This window comes from Drosophila takahashii, chromosome X (assembly GCF_030179915.1).
Source record: "Drosophila takahashii strain IR98-3 E-12201 chromosome X, DtakHiC1v2, whole genome shotgun sequence".
NCBI classification, from domain to species: domain Eukaryota; kingdom Metazoa; phylum Arthropoda; class Insecta; order Diptera; family Drosophilidae; genus Drosophila; species Drosophila takahashii.
In genome coordinates, this window is record NC_091683.1 from 14996300 (window position 1) to 15018539 (window position 22240).

The 22240-nt window shown below is 39.5% G+C and overlaps 2 protein-coding genes and 2 non-coding genes across 11 annotated transcripts in view; 3 read left to right on the top strand and 1 right to left on the bottom strand.

Annotated features, from left to right (window-relative positions):
• The first annotated feature begins 365 nt into the window (after positions 1-365).
• On the top strand, positions 366-15722 carry Abca3 (ATP binding cassette subfamily A member 3). Of its 5 annotated transcripts, none has more exons than XM_017139485.3 (14): positions 366-382; positions 1262-1463; positions 6689-6973; positions 7484-7549; positions 8219-8801; positions 8879-10303; positions 10807-11143; positions 11209-11579; positions 11638-12490; positions 12931-13081; positions 13145-13321; positions 13659-14432; positions 14500-14688; positions 15124-15722. In XM_017139485.3, the coding sequence occupies exons 3-14, from the start codon at positions 6762-6764 to the stop codon at positions 15176-15178; spliced, it is 5193 nt and encodes a 1730-aa protein (XP_016994974.2). In that variant the 5' UTR covers positions 366-382; positions 1262-1463; positions 6689-6761; the 3' UTR covers positions 15179-15722. The 5 variants fall into 5 exon arrangements, with proteins under 5 accessions (XP_016994974.2, XP_016994971.2, XP_016994973.2 ...); XM_017139482.3 differs by having other exon boundaries at positions 367-686; XM_017139484.3 differs by having other exon boundaries at positions 367-649.
• On the bottom strand, positions 2289-2396 carry TRNAY-GUA (transfer RNA tyrosine (anticodon GUA)). The gene is made up of 2 exons: positions 2360-2396; positions 2289-2324 (listed from the first exon to the last, which is right to left on the bottom strand). It is a non-coding gene; the product is annotated as a tRNA-Tyr (tRNA).
• TRNAY-GUA (transfer RNA tyrosine (anticodon GUA)) lies at positions 2563-2664 on the top strand. The gene is made up of 2 exons: positions 2563-2599; positions 2629-2664. It is a non-coding gene; the product is annotated as a tRNA-Tyr (tRNA).
• A 4058-nt stretch (positions 15723-19780) lies between the features above and the next one.
• Positions 19781-22240, top strand: part of Mnr (Membrane-bound Notch regulator) — an 81437-nt gene continuing 78977 nt past the window's right edge. For 2 of the 4 annotated variants that reach the window (XM_017139464.3, XM_017139466.3), the window contains exon 1: positions 19781-19902. The gene's annotated coding sequence lies outside the window, so the exon portion shown is untranslated. The remainder of the gene's footprint in view (positions 19903-22240) is intronic. The other 2 variants (XM_017139460.3, XM_044396153.2) reach the window with 2 other exon arrangements.

The window sequence follows — 22240 nt, forward strand, 5'->3', positions numbered from 1 at the left end:
CGTACCAGCTGACGTAACAGTTATCGCTCTCCCTCTCTGCACCAGTGATGACGACTTTTGGCTACAAAATAGCTATTAAAAAAAGAGGAAGGTGTTTAATTTAATACAAGTGCTAATTGTAAGAATAGGAATAAAAAAAGTACATGTTTTCAAGTAATTTAATTGAACTTACCCTCGGTCTATTTTTGCAAATTTACACAATGATTTCCCAAACAGTGATAATTTAAAATTTTCCAATAAGATAAACGGTTTTCCCGCTGACAGCTGACCGGTCACCACTGCTCCGTGCTCTCCTCTCTCCACGCTCATTGTTGTTATTGTATTGACCGCCTAACAGTTTCGTTTCATTTCATTTTGTTTGGCATCTCCGGCGGCGTTAGAAGTACTACACTACTATTATTATTGTTTTATCACAGTGAACAGCTGTTTAACCCTGAAAATAAAATCACAGCAAAAGTTAATAGATTGTGCAAAACAAATAAAGGAAATATAGCGAGTGCGCACTTTGCTTAATGAATCGAATAAACTATGAACTTTTGGGCCCTCAATGACGCAGCGAGAGATAAAAACTAATAACAGCACTATATTTGTACATATATTGTTTATGTGTCGCGGTGTTTGTGCGGAATAATCATTAGACGGCCGCACGGTGGGTTCAAATCGGTGTAATCGCCGCAGATTTGCCGGTTCGATGTTCTTGTTCTTTTTTTCCTGTGAAAATATTTTGGCCAAGATGCAGGCCCACACACACACACACACCCACTTGCATCCATAGAGGCGCCAAAATTGTCTGTATAACGGTGCATACACACATTTTCCCGGGCGTAAAGTGTTGCATGCGCATCTGCAAGTGATGCAGTTACATTTACAGTTACATTCGCGCTGAACTTTGACCGTTACTTTCCAGGGCTGCAGAAAGCGATCGCAGGGCCTCGAATGGTGTCGTTCAGGGGGAAACCCCTTACAGTGAAGACTAAATAATATTTTCCAATGCTATAACATTTTTGTTTTAAAATATTTAGGCTTTTATTATTAACAGGCAATTTTTAATGTATTTTACGAGCTAATTTTGAAATAGTAAACATTTAACACAGATGTATTAATGGTATAAAAATAATATATATTACAAAATACTAAAAATATTGCAAATATAAAAAATGGAATCATAATTAATTATTCTTCAAAAAGTAAAAAGAGAACCCAAGTTCCACTGTGTAGCCCTGTTATTATAATAAATACCTATACTATATTCCATTTGCAGTGACAGTGCAAATAGAGGTGTGCAGAAAGGGCAACGGGTCAGCATAAATAATTAATTGCAATTGCCGCGAGTCCATTGCCAATCGATTATGCAGTAATGCTCGACGCCGATCTAATTTTTATCACTAAGTGGGCCCGCACTTAATCGCACAAACAACAAACAGAATTGCAATTTCAATTATTGCCCGCAAAACGTGGAAAGGGTAAGTGCAAAAGTAATTGAACAATATATAATAATCTACAGTTCAAAGTTATAAGTTATATGACTCACAATTGTAGGGATAAATATGCAGTTATTTCCGGTTTGCCAAGAGTGAGAAGTCACTTTTTCTGATATAAAAATAAATGAGTACAATTCCGAAGCATTAGATATTAACTAAAAATATATTTAATTACAAGTTTATATGCTAGACTTGTAAATAAGAAATTTGCTATATCTTGACGCATCAGTTTTTTATTTCAGGATGCACAGGCATTATCTAATCTCAACGTAGAGAGCAAGAAGTTGCTCTATATAATACAAAAAAATTTACCTTAGTATTGTACATTACAAGATAACTAATCCTTATCATTTATATCTTATAATATCTTTAGTTTTAGTTTGGGCGGTGAATGGGTTGCGTGCAGTGGGTTTATAGAAGGCTTGATAATGCCACTATTATCACCGCAATCCACTTTCCACGAGAAATGCTAAATTGGCCCATAGATTGTCCAATCAGTTGGCGATAGTAGAGTGCTCCTTCTTTTATGCGCGTCACATGTCAAAATGTCAGGCGCCATTAACGACACCCGATGATTCATGGTCGCAGTTCCCAAATTAGTCAGCAGGTGTGGTGGAGGTCCTCGTGATGAATGGGAGGTGTTATTGCTTTCGGTACATTCTGCGAAAAAATAATTCATATCAGATATTCGGCATCGTATTCCTATCAGGGGCGCACGCCTAGTACTCGTACTTGTAGCTATTCTTATCCAAGATCGCTTAGGGGAATTTATGATTTCCCCTGATAAGTTGAAGCAAAAAAAAATCATCCTTCGAGCCGGATTTGAACCAGCGACCTATGGATCCCTGCTTAGTATTTTGCATTCATTATGCAGCCATCTACAGTCCACCGCTCTACCAACTGAGCTATCGAAGGTTGTGTCATCATCTCTGCCCTCGACATTGTTCAATTTAAAATTTCACTATACTATATGCCACATCTATATGTGCATTATATAGCTTACCTTTCACTTTTGTTTAGTTCGTGTGGCTTCGTCTTTCGCAGCTCTTGTTTAGCTATTCGGACGCGACCCCCAACGCCCCCTTCGATAGCTCAGTTGGTAGAGCGGTGGACTGTAGATGGCAATTCGAATTTCGAAACAGCAGAGATCCATAGGTCGCTGGTTCAAATCCGGCTCGAAGGATTTTTTTATTTGTTTTTTTTTTTTATTTTTCTATTTTTGTGTTAAGGTTTAAACTCTTGATAAGCATCACAAGGCAAGTTCTAAGTAATGAAATTGTTTTTTCAAGAATTAAGAAAAGTTTTTACAGATTTTTAATCTTTTTTTTTAAAGCAATCTATGTTTTATGTTATTATCAACTATATTATAACGATGTTAAAAAAGAAGTATTTTACTTATGAGTAGTTTTAATGAATACAAGTACAAAATACCTATTTTAAAAAGCAGTATCCCTTTTTAAAGTCGTTAGTATTTTTAGCAAGTCCAAATCCCGATAACTTTAAGTTCATCCGTATCCGAGCATTCGGTGCAGAACGAGTACAGTCCGCCCCCAACATTTATGGCCCAGGTGTTCGCCCGTCCAGGCGAAAGTAAAACGTGTTTGCACTCTGGATCTGACAATATAAATTTAAAGCGGCGATATAATTCGTCGATGTCATAGTTACCGTTAAGGTTTCTTGTGCGATAAGAGGTCTATGAGAAGAACAGGTGTTCGTGCAAATTTCCTCGCAAATAATCTAAGTTTTTGGCAGCACGATTCCCGAGAATGTTTCCAAAAAAAGTGCTTAAAGTTTAATCGGATTGGCCAAGGGTAAAATCCTTCACAACCATCACATGGCCACTCAAGATTCGCATAATACAGACAAGCAATTAACCCTAACTAGCTTGAATCATTCAACGACTCCGGTGGCGGGTGAAAATCACAAAAGTGATCACATTCGATAAGAAAGTAGCGCAAAGATAATGAGGAGGGCCACGCGTCCCCGATGATTCATTTGAGTGAAGTTCGAACCCGCAAAGGGTTTTGGAATTAGTCACCACATCTACAAGAATTGATTGAATGATATTTCTCGAGATAACGAAAACCTAAAGAAAACTCATCACAGATGCTCTTTATAAATATTTATTTTTTATTCTTAAAACACAATTTAAGATGCTTTTTATTCATTACATATTTTATTGATTTTTCCTGAGATTTTAAAAACTACCATACAAACTATTATCTTTATTAGAAAGTTCTTAGATTGAGCCATTTTTTGAATGAACGGAAAGAATTTTGAACTACCATAAATGTTTATCTTTATTTTTATAGAGTCAATAAGCTGCGGACACTTTTAAATAGTTTAAAGAGCTCAAAAGTTTTGTTTTTCTTAGGACCATGAGCCTTTGCTTTTTAATTGTTGTGGTGGGAAAATTTAAATATTAAAGGTCCTGCCTTTAAAGACTATTGAAATTATTCAGGGTATCCAACGTTTTTATCGGGTAATTAAATGAACTTTTCAATTAACAATTATTAACAGTCATGACATACGGAATACCGGGCACTCCGTGAGTAATAGATCCACTCCCGATATATTATGATTTTATGGGGCCCCCAGACATCCCTGCCCCGATCCGATAAAGTCGAAAATCGAACGCGGACATATGTCTGCTTGTTCCACCGGCAGAGAGAGAGAGAGAATATGGGGGCTTATCATTTTTTAGCCCGGCCAAAACAATAAATGCTATTTGCTTTATTGGCCTTCCATGGAGCAAGAGCTCAGCTAGATTGCGTTCTATTGATAAATAAGCAAGATTGCCCAGCGTTGCGATTCAGTTCGAAATAGTCCGCTCGTCGAAACGGTCGAGTGTCCGCCGGAGTTCGCGAGTTCCCAAAGTTCCTGAGTTCTCGAGTTCCCGAGTTCCCGATTTTGAACGTATCGAGTTCCCGAGTCCCCAAGTTCCCGCCGCCTACTCATCCATATAGGCATACCGATTGTTTTTTCTTTATTTGTTCTTGTGCGGTGGCCCGTGTGACACTTTTTATTTGGCTAAGCTTCGGGTAAGTGAAGTGCCGTCGCTTGGCAGGTGGAAATCCGCCCTCCGATTATCATATCGGTTGTAGTACAGCTGTCGCTGACGCTTTCTGGATTTATGCCTCTTTATCTTTATCTCGGTTTATTCCTGTTCCACACGGGAAGGGGTTCGTGCGTTGGCGTCTCTCCCTTGGCGGATACGTGGGTGGTTCGCAATAGTCATTACCGGAATTACTTGGACTTGTGCCCGGCCCAACCATCAAAGGCCAATCGATTATGCTGTAGAACAATCAGGGAGCACAAAATATATATGCGAAATCGATATCATATTGTCAACAATGTAATTCGATTTGTCATAGATCATGTTTATCTGAAAGAAAAAAAGCTTTGGGGATTATGACTCTATAAAGTTTTCTTCTTATCTGAAAAATAAAAATAAATATAAGATCGCAAAAAAAACCTTTTAGGAATGTCGCTGATTTTTTAATGTATCATTCTGAAATTCCCCTGAAAAAATAAATGTATCTGTGACACACTCACCTTTTATTATTGCTAGTTATTAATATTTTCAATTGCAGATTTTTCGAACCAAAAGTGTTCCTTTCAATCTGATGATTCATAATTTAAATAAATATAATAAATCCTAATACTTAAATATAAAAATAAACAAAATTCAGTCCATATCTTTAAATTACAGATTTTACGAACCAAAAGTAATACATCTCATTTTCATTAATGACTCATAATTTAAAAACATAATATATTTTACAATATCTTCGAAGATCTCTTGTCAAAACATAATCATATTTACCACATTCACAGAGGAATTCCCTCGGAAGCATTTGACTTATCGTATCGAGTGTATATATATTCAACTGTATTTTATGCGAATCATCCTTAGATCAGCAACTTTTCCCATTGACGCCCAGACGCAAAATGTTTATCAGAACTAGTTGCCAGACTTCCAGTTTCCATTTCCATTTTAATTTCAGTTGTTCGGTTGTTAACTGCCACCTGCCAATGGATTTCGTTATAATTGTATAATTATTAACTGCCAAGTTATGTGTGCAATGGGAATCTAAACAAAGAAAAGTTTTTGGGGCTAACCCTCTTTATTATTAGACACATAGAGTATCAGGCCATTCAAAGATTAAAATACCAGACGATTTGAGTGCATTTGATAATGCAAACTGAAATCGAAGTAATAAATGTGTATTTCAGGCTCAATAAAGAGTGTACATTTATGGGACCCAAGGGAAAGGGAACCAGGGTTATTAGGTACCAAGGTCATTATTATTAAAAATTGAAGTATACGGTTTAACGAATAATATTTTTCTAAAGTTAAATAAAAATATTTATTTAAACTGTTATAAAAAGTTTTCGAACTTCGTTTTCCTAATGAATTCCTGGTAGTTTTTGGTATATAATATGAGCACATTAAAATTGTTATAGACTGTTATTGTAAACTGATAAACAAACTACTTCGTTTATGGGGGCTATCGGGATTCCAGAAATTTGAACGATTTGGGGGGCGTATCGCAAAATAACCGTAACGATGATGTTACAAGGGTTATGATTTATTTACGTTGGTTATTGTGTTTTTTATTGCGGTTCCTACACAGCCTTATCAATTGAACATAGCCGACGATGATTAGATAATTGGAAATACTTCATATAGCACACATAGATCGATAGACGCACTTGACATTGCACATTGGATTACTGTTTATTTACCACGATGATTTCCACTCGAGCACACGGGGTCAATTAACTTCCCGATGTATTACGTAATTCCGCAGATATATTATTTAATAGTTTTGGAGAAACGGAAATAATCAGTGAAAGTCTTTGTAAAACAAGAAATTTTTTCTGATGTAAAAGAGGCAATATTTCACAATATTATTAATTCTAGCCTATATTATTCAGTTCTAGTCCCTTGGCCCCCTGAAAAGGTTTAAGTAAATACACAAACCTTATGAATAACTGAACGTAGCAATCGAGGTCAACAAGAGTCAATAAAAAGTAGACTCTTTGCCTATTTAAAAATTCACCGTTCCAATTTCTAAACACTAACTTTTTCTAAGAAAATCAATAAGGCAATGAGAAATGTTAATATCTTAACTCTTAAAGACCTGAAAATTAAACATTTTCATTAAAAAACTTTATAAAAAATCTTCTTTTTTACATTACAGATCCTAATTTTAACCAATTTTAATGTCGAGATAATCTAGAAAAAGCGAAAAGCCAATCAAACAAAGCTGCAAAATGGCTAAGGTCACGAACTGGGACAAGTTTGTGCTGCTGCTGTGGAAGAACTGGACGCTCCAATGGAACCACAAGTGGCAGATGGTCATCGAGCTGGTGCTGCCGGCGATATTCTCCCTGCTCCTCGTCTTGGTCCGCACCCTGGTCGATACGGAGCAGAGGGGGGTCAAGTACTATGTGGAGCAGAATATAACAGATCTCAGTTTGTTGCAGTGAGTTTTTAATACGATGTCTAGATATATGTGCTTTCTGTCCCAGCGTTTTGTTTTTATTATCCTAATTTTCAGAGATTTATCATAAAGTTTTGGCTTCTACCTTTTTTTTTTTGCAATTTATATTTGATTTATATTAAAACTTAGTCGCTTTATTTTCTTTCGTTCACAATGTAGATTTTTTTGAGTGCCAAATATTGTCTCCTGCTGTTTTAAAAATGTTCTATATTTCTGCTTATTATGCTTCCTTTTTATTTACTTATAATTTTTATTTTGATTTGATCGCTGTGTACATTTTATTAGCTCCATCCAGTTTGTATTATTAATTATATATACATAATATATATAGATACAAATAGTACTTAATATTATTTGCTTTTTTGCGAATTTATATTTTTGGCTTACTATGCAGACTTTGCAGTTTTTCTTCTAATCACCCATCCTCTTAGATTTCCGTATATCCAATATATGTAAATGTTTTTTGTCTTGTTCTGGCCACGAAACCTGAAGACATTCGTTGCATAGATCGTCCTACCTTGGCAAGCTCATAGCGCTGATTGCACCCAATCGACGGAGGTAAACAAATCAAAAACAAATGGAAAATAAAACCAAACAGCACACAATACAAAGTCTAACCAACTTAACTGGTCACCTTAACAAAAGCTAAAACTGAACTGCACGCCTTTAATTTAAAATAACATTTTAAAACTCAGAACACAAAGCACACATAAGAAAATATTACACATTTTAAAAGGAATATATATAAAGCTAAAGAAAGCTAAGACTATAAACTCTAATAAGGTCTTTAAATAAAAGTTAATCATAAAGATGTATAAATTAAATTTATGAGGATTGTTTAAAATATAACAGGTTTATAATTTCCCCGCATTAAATGTTTGAAAAAATTGAGATTTTATATGTGATATCCAAACTAATATAAAAGGCTACCCATAAAAAACGGTCAGTAGCAAAAATTACCCAGAACGGATTGACATAAAATTCTAAAAAAACGTAAATTCGGAAATAATTAGGCGCAGCGTACTGGATATAAATAGTATTATAAATATTTTAAGAAATCTTATACATTACCCTTATACATTTCTTGATTTTAGTGAAAACTTTAATTTTCCACAATGACTGCACCCCCATCTAAAACTAATCCATTAAAAAACTAACTCAATAATCCATATTGTGTTTAAAATTACAATTTCCCGAGACCCATAATAATGGTTTAATGCTTTATAGCACCGGCTTGTCAAACTTCAAGTTCATCGTGTGCTACTCACCCGTGAATCCTGTGCTCAAGAAACTGGTGGACGAGGCGTGGCAGAGCCTGGGAATGAAGGATGTGTGCGAGTCGGAGAACGCGGCCCAACTGGAGGTGGACACGGTCAGTCAGAGCGCCTTTGCCGGCATCCAGTTCGACGATGCGTGGGCCAATCTCACGGAGTCGGATCCACTGCCCGATGATTTTCACTTCGCCCTGCGCTTCCCCTCGGAACTGCGAACGGCGACGATGGCCATTGCGAATACCTGGCTAACGATGCGATTGTTCCCAACGATTGATCTCACGGGTCCGCGAAATGAGGCGGATCAGGATGGTGGCATACCGCCGGGCTATTTGAGAGAGGGTTTCCTGCCACTGCAGCACAGCCTGTCGATGGCGTACCTGAGGCAGAAGTCGGGCGTAGAGAGTCTGCCGGAAATAATGATGCAACGCTATCCGTATCCAGCCTACATCTACGATCCCCTGCTCGAGGGCATGTCCTCGATAATGTCGCTGATCATACTGCTGAGCTTCATCTATCCCTGCACGTACATCACCAAGGTAAGTGGCTATGCCGGGATTGTGGTTGTTTACAGCAGAGAGATCCCCTCCACTCACGGCATTTCATTCACTTGCAGTACATCACCGCCGAGAAGGAGAAGCAGCTGAAGGAGGTGATGAAGATCATGGGCCTGAGCAATTGGCTGCACTGGACGGCCTGGTTTGTGAAGTCCTTCATCATGCTAACGATATCGGCCATTCTGATAGCCATACTGGTCAAGATCAATTGGTCCGAAGGGGTGGCCGTGCTGACGCATGCCAATTTCACTGCGCTCGTCTTCTTCCTGATCATCTACATCATAGCGAGCATCTGTTTCTGCTTCATGATGGCCACCTTCTTCTCGCGCGCCAGCACAGCGGCCGCCGTCACGGGTCTGATATGGTTCATCGCCTACATACCCTACTCGTTTACCATCAACACCTACGACGACCTGAGTTTGACGGCCAAACTGGGCTGGAGCCTGATCTCGAACACGGCCATGGGCTTCGGCATCAAGCTGATCCTGGGCTTCGAGGGCACCGGCGAGGGTCTGCAGTGGAGCAACTTCTTTACGCCCGTCTCCGTGGACGACACACTGACGCTGGGCGCCGTGATGATCATGATGCTGGTGTCGTGCGTCATCTGCATGACCATCTGTCTGTATGTGGAGCAAGTGATGCCGGGCAGCTTCGGTGTGCCGCGTCCCTGGAACTTTCCGTTTACCCGCGAGTTTTGGTGCGGCGAACGGGAGTACGCGGGAGTGGAGGACATACCCAACGGGCATGTGGAGCAGCGCGACCCCAAGGCCTTTGAAACGGAGCCCGAGGGCAAGCATATCGGTCTGCAGATGCGGCACTTGAAGAAGAAGTTTGGCGACAAGATGGTTGTGAAGGGTCTGTCCATGAATATGTTCGAAGATGAGATTACCGTGTTACTCGGGCACAATGGAGCCGGTAAGACAACGACCATATCGATGTTAACCGGCATGTTTCCACCGACGAGCGGCACGGCCATTCTGAACGGCAGCGATATTCGCACCAATATCGAAGGTGCCCGCATGTCGCTCGGCATTTGTCCGCAGCACAATGTCCTCTTCGACGAGATGAGTGTGTCGAATCACATACGCTTCTTCAGCCGCATGAAGGGACTGCGCGGCAAGGCGGTGGAGCAGGAGGTGGCCAAGTATCTGAAGATGATCGAGCTGGAGGACAAGGCGAATGTGGCCTCGTCGAAACTGTCGGGCGGCATGAAGCGCAAGCTCTCCGTCTGCTGTGCCCTCTGCGGCGACACCAAGGTGGTGCTGTGCGACGAGCCCAGCTCGGGCATGGATCCATCGGCCAGGCGACAGCTGTGGGATCTGCTGCAGCAGGAGAAGGTCGGTCGCACCCTGCTGCTGACCACGCACTTCATGGACGAGGCCGATGTGCTGGGCGATCGGATTGCCATCATGTGCGACGGCGAGCTCAAGTGCCACGGAACCTCCTTCTTCCTGAAGAAACAATACGGATCGGGCTACCGCTTGGTAATATAATAATATTAACATAATGTCCAGGGTTCGGAATTTAACACACATGTTAAAAACATGTAAAATTCTATTTTACAGTGTGAGCAAAGTTTTTGACATACGTGTCAAAACAAAAGTGTTAAAATGTGAAAAATAATTGTTGACGCACACAGAGCACTTGTGTTTTTTACACAATGTGTTATTAACACGACGTGTTTTTTACACTTCAGTTCATTTCAGGTTCAACATATATTTCTGACGTTTTAATGTCAAAAACTTATTGTGTTAAAGACACGTTGTGTTAATAGCACGTCATGTAAATAACACAAATAACCTGTGTGTGTTATTTATGTTTCTAACATATGTAAGCTACAATTTTTTACAAACATGTCAATAACTTTTTTTGAACTTAACACTTTGACATTTAACATGTTAATAACACAAGTTTTTTACAGAGTGTCTTATTTTCCGAACCCTGATAATATCATATAACTATTTAACATAATAAATCCCCCTTTTAGATCTGTGTAAAGCGAGATGATTGCGAAACGAACGAGGTGACCGCCCTGCTGAACAAGTTTATTCCCGGCCTGAAGCCGGAGTGCGACATTGGCGCCGAGCTGTCCTATCAACTGCCCGATAGCGCCTCCTCCAAGTTCGAGGAGATGTTCGGCCAGCTGGAGGATCAGTCCGACGAACTGCATCTGAATGGCTACGGCGTGGGCATCACCTCGATGGAGGAGGTGTTTATGAAGGTCGGCGCCGAGAAGGACAGCACCGGCAACCTGAAGGACCAGAGCGAGATTATGAACGGCGGCAGCGGCTTCCGCGGCGAGGATGACAACGAATCTGTACAGTGTAAGCAGTGTTTGAACTCGATCCCGGATCCTGAACTCCCGATAAGCTCAATTAACTGTTTGCAGCCGATGGCATCTTCTCGGAGAATCGCCGCCTGCTCCAGGGATTCCAGCTGCTCTCGAACCAATGGAAGGCCATGCTGCTCAAGAAGTTCCTCTATACGTGGCGCAACAAGTTGCTGCTGCTCATCCAGAACATTATGCCCGTCTTCTTTGTGGTCGTGACCATTTTGATTATCGAAACGCAGGGCACTTTCCAGGAACTGAAGCCCATAACCATGTCGTTGACTCAGTATCCACTGGCCGTCACCGTTTTGGATCGCTCCGCGGTGGCGAATGGTACGTCCACCGCGAATCTAGCCAATAGTTATGAGAAAATGGCCCTGGCCCATGGCAGCAATTACGGTTTGGAACTGACGGGCAAGCAGCTCTTTGAGGTATGCTAATCCTATTGTTTAATCTTGGCATTTAACTAATCTTTCTTTTGGTTTTCAGGACTACATCCTGGAGCTGGGCAAGACGATCCAGGTGCGCATCAACTCGCGTTACCTGGTGGCCGCCACCATCAACGAGACCATGATCATTGCCTGGCTAAACAATCAGGCTCTGCATACGGCTCCCCTGACCGTCAATATGGTGCACAATGCTATTGCCGATCAGCTGATGGGTTCGAATGTGAGAATCGAGGTGACCAATGCCCCGCTGCCGTACACGACCAACACTCTGCTGTCGCAGCTAAGCATGGGCAATAATCTGGGCACCCAGCTGGCCTCCAATCTTTGCTTCTGCATGTGCTTCGTTAGCTCCATCTACATCCTGTTCCTGATCAAGGAGCGCGAGTCCAGGGCCAAGCTGCTGCAGTTTGTGGGCGGCGTGAAAGTTTGGACCTTCTGGCTGTCGCAGTTCATTTGCGATTTCGCCACCTACATTGTGACCGCTCTGATCGTCGTGATCACGATCGTCTGCTTCCAGGAGCCGGGGCTCTCGAGCTTCGCGGAACTGGGCCGATACTATTTGCTGCTGCTGCTCTTCGGCTTCGCCGTTCTGCCCTTCATCTACATTATGTCGCTGTTCTTCAAGGAGCCGGCCACCGGGTTTGCTCGCGTCTCCATCGTCAATATCTTCTGCGGCATGGCCCTGTTCATTGTCGTGGTGGTAATGTCCTCGGAGCTATTCGACACCAAGGACACGGCCGACATACTGGGCTGGATATTCCGCATCTTTCCGCACTTTTCGCTGGCCATGGGTCTGAACAAGGTCTACACGAACACGGCCACGAGGAATGCCTGCGCCAAGGCCGGAGCGATCCCACCCATTCTGCTCTGCGAGCTGGTGCCACAATGCTGCAGTGAGTGTTTTGGGACCTGGGATATTGGAAAAATTAAATTACATTTAAGTAAATTACAGTTTGAGTGCGAATCGTATTTTTTAAAAGTATGCAATCTAAAATTTCAAGCTGTAAATCCCAAAGAATTCGTGGTTACTATTTTTCCATTAGTGCTCTATAACATTTTAACGCTCTTAAAGGCAAAATACATTTTATATAAATAGTATTTAATTTAATTTTCCAATTTTATTTTCCATCTCTAGACCTGTGATAAGATTTTGATTACAAATACTATTTTCGAAACATATACAAACATAAAATTCAAGCTGTGAATCCTAAAGAATTCGCGGTTACTTAGTGTTCGCGTTAGTGTTTATAACATTTTAACGCTCTTAAAGGCTAAATATATTTTATTTAAATAGTATTTAATTTAATTTTATAATTTTATTTTCCAATTCTAGACATCAAGCCGTTCTTCGCCTGGGAGGAGCCTGGCGTTCTGCCCGAGACCGTCTACATGACTGTCACCGGCGTCGTCTTCTTCCTCATCATCATTGTGCTGGAGTTTAGACTCATCAACGAGCTAATGTTCAAGATCCGTCAAATGTTAACGTAAGTGATTGCGACTAGTGGTTAATTGGTCAATATAACATTGTGTATTTTTTTCTTGTTTAGTAAACCACCGCCACCACCGCCGGAGGGCCACTTGGATGACGATGTGGCCAACGAACGGGAGCGCATTATTCACATGTCCTCGGATGAGCTGGTCACCAAGAATCTAGTGCTGGATCGGGTCACCAAGTACTACGGTCAGTTCCTGGCCGTCAATCAGGTGTCGCTCTGCGTACAGGAGTAAGTAGATATGTTGAATTAAGTCAGATAATACAATTTCACTTTGAGTATTAATTATTAATATTTATTAATAATAATACAAATATATTTGTAGCCTAAATATAATTTTATAATTTTTTTTAAATGAAAATACAATTTCTTTAATTACTTAAATATTATTATTTCTAATGAGAATTTATTTTTATTTATTATATTAGCTTTACACAATTTTCATAGTGATTAAATATGATTTTCATTAGTTTACTTTTATTTTAAGTACTAAGTCAGTCGTAACATGATATTATAAAAGTTTTATAAATTGTTATTAATTAAAAAAAAAATTTCTTTCACCCTACAGAGTCGAATGCTTTGGGCTGCTGGGCGTGAACGGAGCAGGCAAGACAACGACCTTCAAGATGATGACCGGCGACGAGCGGATCAGCTCGGGAGCCGCCTACGTCCAAGGTCTGAGCCTGGAATCGAACATGAACAGCATTTACAAGATGATCGGCTACTGTCCGCAGTTCGATGCGCTGCTGGACGATCTGACGGGTCGCGAGGTGCTGCGCATTTTCTGCATGCTGCGCGGCGTGCAGGAGTCTCGCATTCGCCAGCTCTCGGAGGATCTGGCCAAGTCGTTTGGCTTCATGAAGCACATCGACAAGCAGACGCACGCCTATAGTGGCGGCAATAAGCGTAAGCTGAGCACGGCCATTGCTGTGATCGGCAGTCCGTCCGTCATTTACCTGGATGAGCCCACCACGGGCATGGATCCGGCGGCCAGGCGTCAGCTGTGGAATATGGTCTGTCGCATTCGTGACTCGGGCAAATCCATTGTCCTGACCTCCCACAGCATGGAGGAGTGCGAGGCGCTGTGCACGCGACTGGCCATTATGGTGAATGGTGAATTCAAGTGCATTGGCTCCACGCAGCACTTGAAGAACAAGTTCTCCAAGGGCCTGATCCTCAAGATCAAGGTGCGTCGCAATCTGGAGGCGCTGCGGCAGGCGCGTTTGAGCGCCGGCTTTGCTCGCAATCCGGATGAGCAGACGGTGCCCGCCCAAATGGCCCAGCAGGACATAGATGCCGTCAAGGAGTTTGTGGAGCACGAGTATCCACACTCCATACTGCAGTGAGTATTATGGTTTTATCTAAAATTATCTAAAATATCAATATTTATTTAATTTTATTTCTAAAAGGGAGGAGTACCAGGGCATTTTGACGTTCTACATTCCACTGACTGGGGTGAAATGGTCGCGCATCTTTGGCCTGATGGAGAGCAATCGCGATCAGCTGAATGTGGAGGACTACTCGGTCAGCCAGACGACGCTGGAGGAGATCTTCCTGGAGTTCGCCAAGTACCAGCGCGAGGATACGCGCGCCAATCAGTGAGCTAGCCCCCAACAAAAGACACAACAGTTGATAACCACCTGGCTTTTAACGGGCTTCTTGCTTCTTGGCTTCATCATCTTCTTCTACCTGTCGCATCGCATTCGACCAGCACGAACCAAAAGAATAACAAAACGAGCACTGCAGCACGGCCCGAAACATCATCATATATTTCTCATACACGACCTGCACCCGGAGTCATTTTATGAATTTTGTTTAACAATTTTTTTGTTTGTAGTTTTAGCCAACCGACACCCTAATCCTAGCTAGATCGCCATAAGCTAACTCTGCTGCATGCGTATTTCCCCTGGGGGAGCTAACAATATCCAACTAACAACCACTACTACTTGCACTCTGTGGCCCGAGTTAATTTTAACCCTGTTACGTCTGTTCTTTCTACTCCCTTCTGACAAATCTTTCCCCACAATATCCAGCCGCCTCTCCGAACTGAGGAAGCTGTGCAAGTGCCTGCTAGCAAATGAGTATTGAACCAACTACCTGAACGGATCCGATCCGATCCTGAGATCTTAAAACACTCACAGATAATAATGTTTTATACCAAAAAAGAACAACGCCGATGCCTGAACAGCTAACAAATAGTTTCTAAGCTCGACCTGACAATAGATAGCAGCGATTATGCCTTTTTTCATTGTGATCATCTAGCAAAATTTACACTATAACGAAGAGATATCTATAAACTGTATGTTTTCTATATATATATATAGTTATATCTGCTTGACTTGCACGATAAGTTCCGATGATCTTTTCTGTCTTGTTTAATCACTCTTTTTTCGCCCCCTAAAAAGTATTGGCCAGTTGTGGCCGGAAACTATTCCCAGCGCCTAAAGGAAACTTGTTGCATATAGAGAGTACTAAATATATGTGTATTTATTTCGATGTACTTAGACCGGATAACCAAAGCGTGTAAATAAGTCAATTTAACTGTGGCACAAACTCTACGATACATATGAGAATTTACAAATAATGTTAAATGTGTACTATACGATTGAATTAAATTTTATCTAAATGTAAACTAGTCTCAGTGATTTAGGGGGTGGAAAAGTGTAGATCTGATTGTCTGGGAAAGTGATTGTTAAGATTACAGATGCTTATTGATATTGGATGGACCAGCAGACCAGTGATGGTCATTATCAGGATGATTCGTTGGCTAGAGATGAAATCTGAGTATTCTGGCCAATTCCAGAATAGGGTAAGTAATAGAGTTTAAAAAATTATCGACAGTTTGCTATTTCTCGATTAGTAATATGTGTTTTTCGTTCAAAACATTGATATTATTGAATCAATATTGGGAAAATATCGAAAATATTAATAGTTTTCGATCTCTAGCACTTGCGAATATTGTTTAAAAAGTTGTGAATACACAGTAAAATATACGTGTTATAATTTTTATTAAATTAATTACGATGAGAGATTTTATAAACATTTAAAAATAAATTTTAAACCAATTCCAATGTTTGATTTCTTTCATTTCATTTCATTTCATTTTACAGTCAGGCGAATATTGTCATATCCGCTTTCAAAGGCTTTTTTCAGCTCTTTCGCTCCTCTTGCTGGTCATCTTTGCCTTATGTGTGCCCTCCTTTGTGTGTGCAGATATCTATATAGTACTATAAGGCGTTAGATATATCGTGTCAGTTGCATGTTGATTTTTGGCAACATGCAGGCGTATTTATTTATCCTTTGGCATAACATTTTTATTGCATTCTAAAGCAAACAAATGACAATAAAAGCTTTTACGTACATACATATATTTTTCCGAATAGAAAAGCGAAAGAGTGGGCATTAAAATGACACAAGAGTGCTCACAAAAAAGAAAATAGAAAAATCTGGAAAAATAGTTATAAAGTCCAGACGAAGTGCGAATTGCGGGGGAGGCGCAAAGGAGGCGATGACAGAGGGTATTATCAACAAAAAGGGAGTTATTTCACTAGTAAATTTGAGCTAAGACATTATTTTAGTTTCAATTTTAAAAATTTACTTTTTTGAAAATTCTAAAAAAAATTCAAAAACACTTTGGTGCTTTCTATTGAACCTAAAACAATAATTGAAATTATTTAATCTATGTTAGTATTTATGAAAAATATATTTATCCTTTTTTCAAGAGAGCATTCCAAGTTCGTGGCTTTTTTTGGAAACTCGTTCAATTTGTATCCCTTCGCGCTTCTCGGACTCGTTTCCATTTCCATTCGTATCTTCAGCTCTGCGCCTCACATTCAATTGCATTTATTGACCTAAGAAATATTTTATTACTTTACGCTTGGCAAATATTAGTTGCCCATCGTCAATGGCGGGAATCTCCTTCGTTTCCTTTTTTTTTTGGGAGAAGGACCTACAGCGAATTTGTTGTCATTGACGCAGGCAGCAAAATGAAACGATGATGCTGTCCCTGTCCTGTCTTGGCTAATATATCCGGCCTGGTTTCATCCTTTTCGTCCTTCACCCCGCTGCTTCGCACTCTCTCACTTTGATTTCTTGGCAACGCTTTTTTACTCATCTCGCGCACTCGAAGAAAATTTTAAATTATATAAAATAGATCTACTACTCTACTATTGAATATATTATTGATAATTATAACAAAGCTGTCCAATATGTAAACTACAAAAAAATGTTTTTGGGTCTTGAGAATTTATTACTCCTACGCACTGTTGCCTTCGATCATAAATGTATTTTTCCCAAAAAAATCTTTTTTGTTCTTCCAATTATTACTTATGTATATGCGAACGCTTGCAAAGCTAGAAATTGAAGAAGGATTAATTTGTTTTTAATTATAACTGGCATACATGTCGTATGAGTAATTTTACCGGATACTTTGAGACCACTGCGTAAAACCTAAAACTCAAAATACAATTTCGAATATATTTATTGCACATCAAAATGTACATTTTTTTTAAAGGATTTAAGAGGTTCAAGGTTGCCGATTCGTTTTTTCTTCAGTGTACATTTTTTTCTATATTTTTTTTTAGGACTCGACGAACTTTGGCAAATATTTTGGTCATAGCCGAGATTTGCGTGCCTCGCCAATGGTTTTGTTTGTTCTGCTGTGTCCAGTCATCTGCCCCCCTCCCCCTTCCCCCTTCCAGCCACCCCCTTCCCCCACATCATCCCTCTCGCTCACTCGCTCGCAACCGAATGTGGGTAATTCGGTCATGAATATGCGAACAATTTCAGCCATTGTCCGAGGAGCATTTTTTGGGTGCGCATATTTGTCGCAAATGGACTACATTACAACATTACAGTTATCTTTTGATATGTGCTGGTGTGTGTGTGTATGTGTGGAACATAATATCTCATAGAGAACATTACGGCCCAAAAGTCTAAATAAAGAAAGTCACGAAAAAAATATCCCATAAAATGTGTGTTTTTGGGGTGGACTAAAAAAATAATAAATTATAACATTTTCTTCCATTTTTTTTTTAATATTTCTCTAAAATTATAGACATTAAAAAATGAGTTATTTAAATAAAAGCTTCGTCCTTAAATTTAAGGTCACGCAGTGAATTTTATAGGAAATATTTTGTTTTCTATTTAGCTTCCAAAATACTTCCTATAAAATTCACCGCGTGACCTTAAATTTAAGGAACAATTCAAGTCCACCCCGGGGCACTTCTATGAATGTTTTGTGTGCATAAACAAACAAACAAAGGCCGCATAACATTAAAATGTAACACAAAAAGCCACAACAACAACAACAACAGCGGCAGCAGCAATAACCACGGCTCATGTTTTGTGCTTGTGTGATTAAAATTAAAATAAGCGGCGACATGTTGAACTTGAAAAATTCGTTGTGCGTTGCTTATGACAACAACAACAGTAATCATAATAATAACAACAATGAGAAAAGCAACTAAAACTGTGAGGTAAAAAGGATCGAATCATAAGATACCCTACGAAAAGTAATGTTTTTAAAGGCCTATTGAATACTCCTCTTGGCGGAATTTGTTGGCACTTAAATAAAGACTACTCATTTATTAAAATAAATATATATTTTTAGAGTTTTAAAATAAAACAACCTTTATGAATGCTATAAAAAAAAAAAATTAAAAATCGTTACAATTCAGTTTTACAAAATATGTAAATTAGATGGTCATGTCAGGTCATAATATTATAGCCCTTTTATAGGGTATCAAAACAAAAGCACATGGCACAGAGTGCAGTGAGTGTGAGATAGTGGGCGACATCGTGGGAGGGAGAGAACAATAATAGCCCTACTAATGGCCGAATAACTCATTTGGATTAGAAAAATCTTTGTCCCATAAACGATTCCCAATTAAAATCATTGCGCTGCTAACTTTCTTTTAACTGGCATTGCTGCTGTTTCTTCTTCTTTGCCAGCTGCCCTTCTTCTTCTGTCTTTGGCGTAAGTAAGTGATGTTATAGTGGTAAAAATACAGGGTATTCAGGGGTCTGATGTAAAGCATATGTTTTTGGTGCATACAATAAAGATAAGCATTAAACAAAAATTTTATTATTTCGAGCTATTTTTTTATCTTATTTTCAGTAATTTATTAAAGACAGCTAAATTTTTAAAAATGTATATTTTAAACTCACGAAATTCAAAAACATTTTGGAAGTTACAATTCTTCTATTATTTCCCATTAATTTTAAAATGACCTATTTTTATTGTCTTTCGTTTTCTAAACCGAATGTTTATCATTTTATGTTTGTAAGCTTTTCTTAGATTTCATAATTTCGAATTTTATTTTTTGGTGACCCCAACCAATACCATCGCATCCAAAAACAAAATTACGGTATTCGAAAGCGTTGCACTTGCCGCTTACAAAACAAACACGCACACAGTCACACACGCTCACGTGCGAGCGCGACAAAAAATCAAAACAACAAAATCCACGCTGGAAACAGCTGCTTTGGCTTGGCATTGAAATTGCCGGAGAGCGATGGAGAGCATGGGGAGCGATGGGGAACGTGGGGAGCGAGGGAAAGAGAGCGGCGATGATGCGGACACGAAGGCCAGGCCAATTGGCCGAAGATGCCCGAAGGCCCGAGTCCACATGAACCGTTGAATTTGGAGCCGAACCGGTTTTTGGCGCTACATTGGCGCTGCGTTGGCGCTACATTGGCGCTCAGTGCAAAACGAAGCACTGAAGGTGTCAGTTGGGCTCCCGACGGTTCTACTTTTTTTAGCTCCCACAGCCAACACAACTCTCAGCGATTTTGACGCAAATTTTGAACGTACGTACGAACCGGTGATTTCACAAAACGCGTTTCGATTCAATACGAAAAATAAAAGTAAAAATATAAAAAAACAGTATAAACTAACAAAGAGATATTCAAATAAACCTCAAACACACAATTAAAGTGCTAATGATTTGGGATTTTTTCTCACAACTTAAACATTTTTTTAATTGTGTTGCTCACTTTTTTTTTACGTTTCTGTGCCATTAAATCATCTTTCCAGCGAAAAAGTGCTAAAAACAAAGTGTTGTTGTCATTGTTGTTGTGCTCAATCAAAACCTATTTAGCATATAGATTTTTTTTCAAGTGTGTGAGACCGCATTGATCGTGATCGTGATCGTCATCTCCGCTTTCTGCCTTATCTTATTTGTTTTCTCTCTCTCTGTCTGGCTAATTAGCAATTCGAATGTTGTTTTTGCAGCTGATTTAATTGATTGATTCCAATTCTGAAAACAATGTGCCAAGTGCATAAATTCAGGAAGCGCTTTCCGACTTAAATAATAGCCTTTTCTGGTGGCCTAATTTTAGATTTTCAAGGAATGTCATTGAACTTTCTACCAAAATAATTTATGCGGTTGGTTGAAAAAAAAATGTGTCACCATAAAAAATTAAAAAAAATTTGATTAAATTTTTTTTTCTTACCGTTTTAAAGAAATAATATTATAAAACAATCAGAATTTTTCCTAACAATGTTGATACAAAATATTCCAGTGTCAACAAAAAAATTTATAAGCAAATTAAATTTTTTAATTTTTTCATTAAATACTATAAATAATGTTTTAAATATTACAAAAAAACCAAAGCGAATCAAAGCATTATAAATCTACAAAGTCCCTACGATTCGTTTCCTTAATCATTTGTCATTAGTTAAATTATTTTCACGATGTCGGATTAAACCAGAGCGATTAAAAAATGTGTAAAAGGATATAAACAAATGTTTTTTTCCTACCCTAGAAACGAATATAACAACCTTTAACTCTTTAATATAAAAGCCATGTTTTAAATGGGAACATAATTGCAATGATCAGTGTTGAGTGTTCCACTTTGTCGAGCAATTTCCTTTGAGGTCCTCTGTTTTTGTTTTTTTTTTTAGGCCGAGTCGTGTAACGTCCTCTAATATACATGGCTAATAATGCCTTTTCTTACGCCTCCGAAAGTGAAGGGGATTCCCCCCCGCTCTACCCCCCTAAAACCACCCACATATCGCGTCTTGTTCGGCGAACTATAAACATTAAATAACAATAATAAACAGCAACAAGAGCCGGGCAGAAAGTTGAAGCAGTTTGTCTAAGTGGCTTGGGGCTTTGTCAAAGCATATAAAATATAATACAATAGAAAGTATATAGAAGCCGCAACAACAACAACTACAAGAACAACAACAACAATGGCAACGAGTACGTCGCAGTTGTTGGCTCCAAAACACGCAACAGTCCGTCAGAATAAAGTCAGCCATGCCCACCGTCGTCGTTTTAGAGGCCCCTTTGCATCCCCCGGAATATAAATATATGTACTACCATATATGTATATATTCCCCTCCAGTAACATCGCGTGTTCCGGGGACCCCAGCTTGAAGGACTCTCGCCGGGGTTCAGGGGGCCTGCAAAGGGGCTTCAAACAGCGAGGGCTCCAAAGGCTCCCAATCTCCACTTTACACCGCTGAAAAATTCAACAATAATTCGATGTTGTTTGCCGATCAATTATTACTAATGGTTATCAATCGAAAATAATCGGATTGCCAATTTTCTTCAAGTCTAGACAATATAAAATGTTTTTCACTTTCAAAATTCTACTTTTATTGAACTTTAAATCCTAAAAATAACAAACATTTACTCTTGTAATAGCTATAAAATTAATTTAAATTTAAAAAGTCATTGAATTTCCATTCAATTTTAGTTCAATTTAATATCAATTTCAATATAAAATATTAGTATATTTATACAAATTATAAATTCCATTAAATGAATAAAATGATCTGCTTTCAATGGTCGGAGCTGCCTCGTTTTCGCTCAGTGCACACTCTCAAGCACTCGTACTTATAAGCCTATAGCACATAGAGTACAATTTTTTCTATAACAAAATTTTCTATATTTTTTTCTACATATTTTTTTTGTGTTTTATTCTTTATGTTATTTTTTTCGCCACTGCCACCGCTGTGCAACGCTCCCGTTACCGTTACGCTGCCGTTCTCGATCCCGTACTTCTACTTGCAACCGGAGAGTAGGTCAGGTCAGTATGTGTTACTATTTAGTCATAAGGGGGGGTGGGGGTTCCTGGGGGTTCCGACTGCCCCCCGCGTGTGCGGCAGGCTTATTAATTTACTGCGACTTTTGTTCCGCT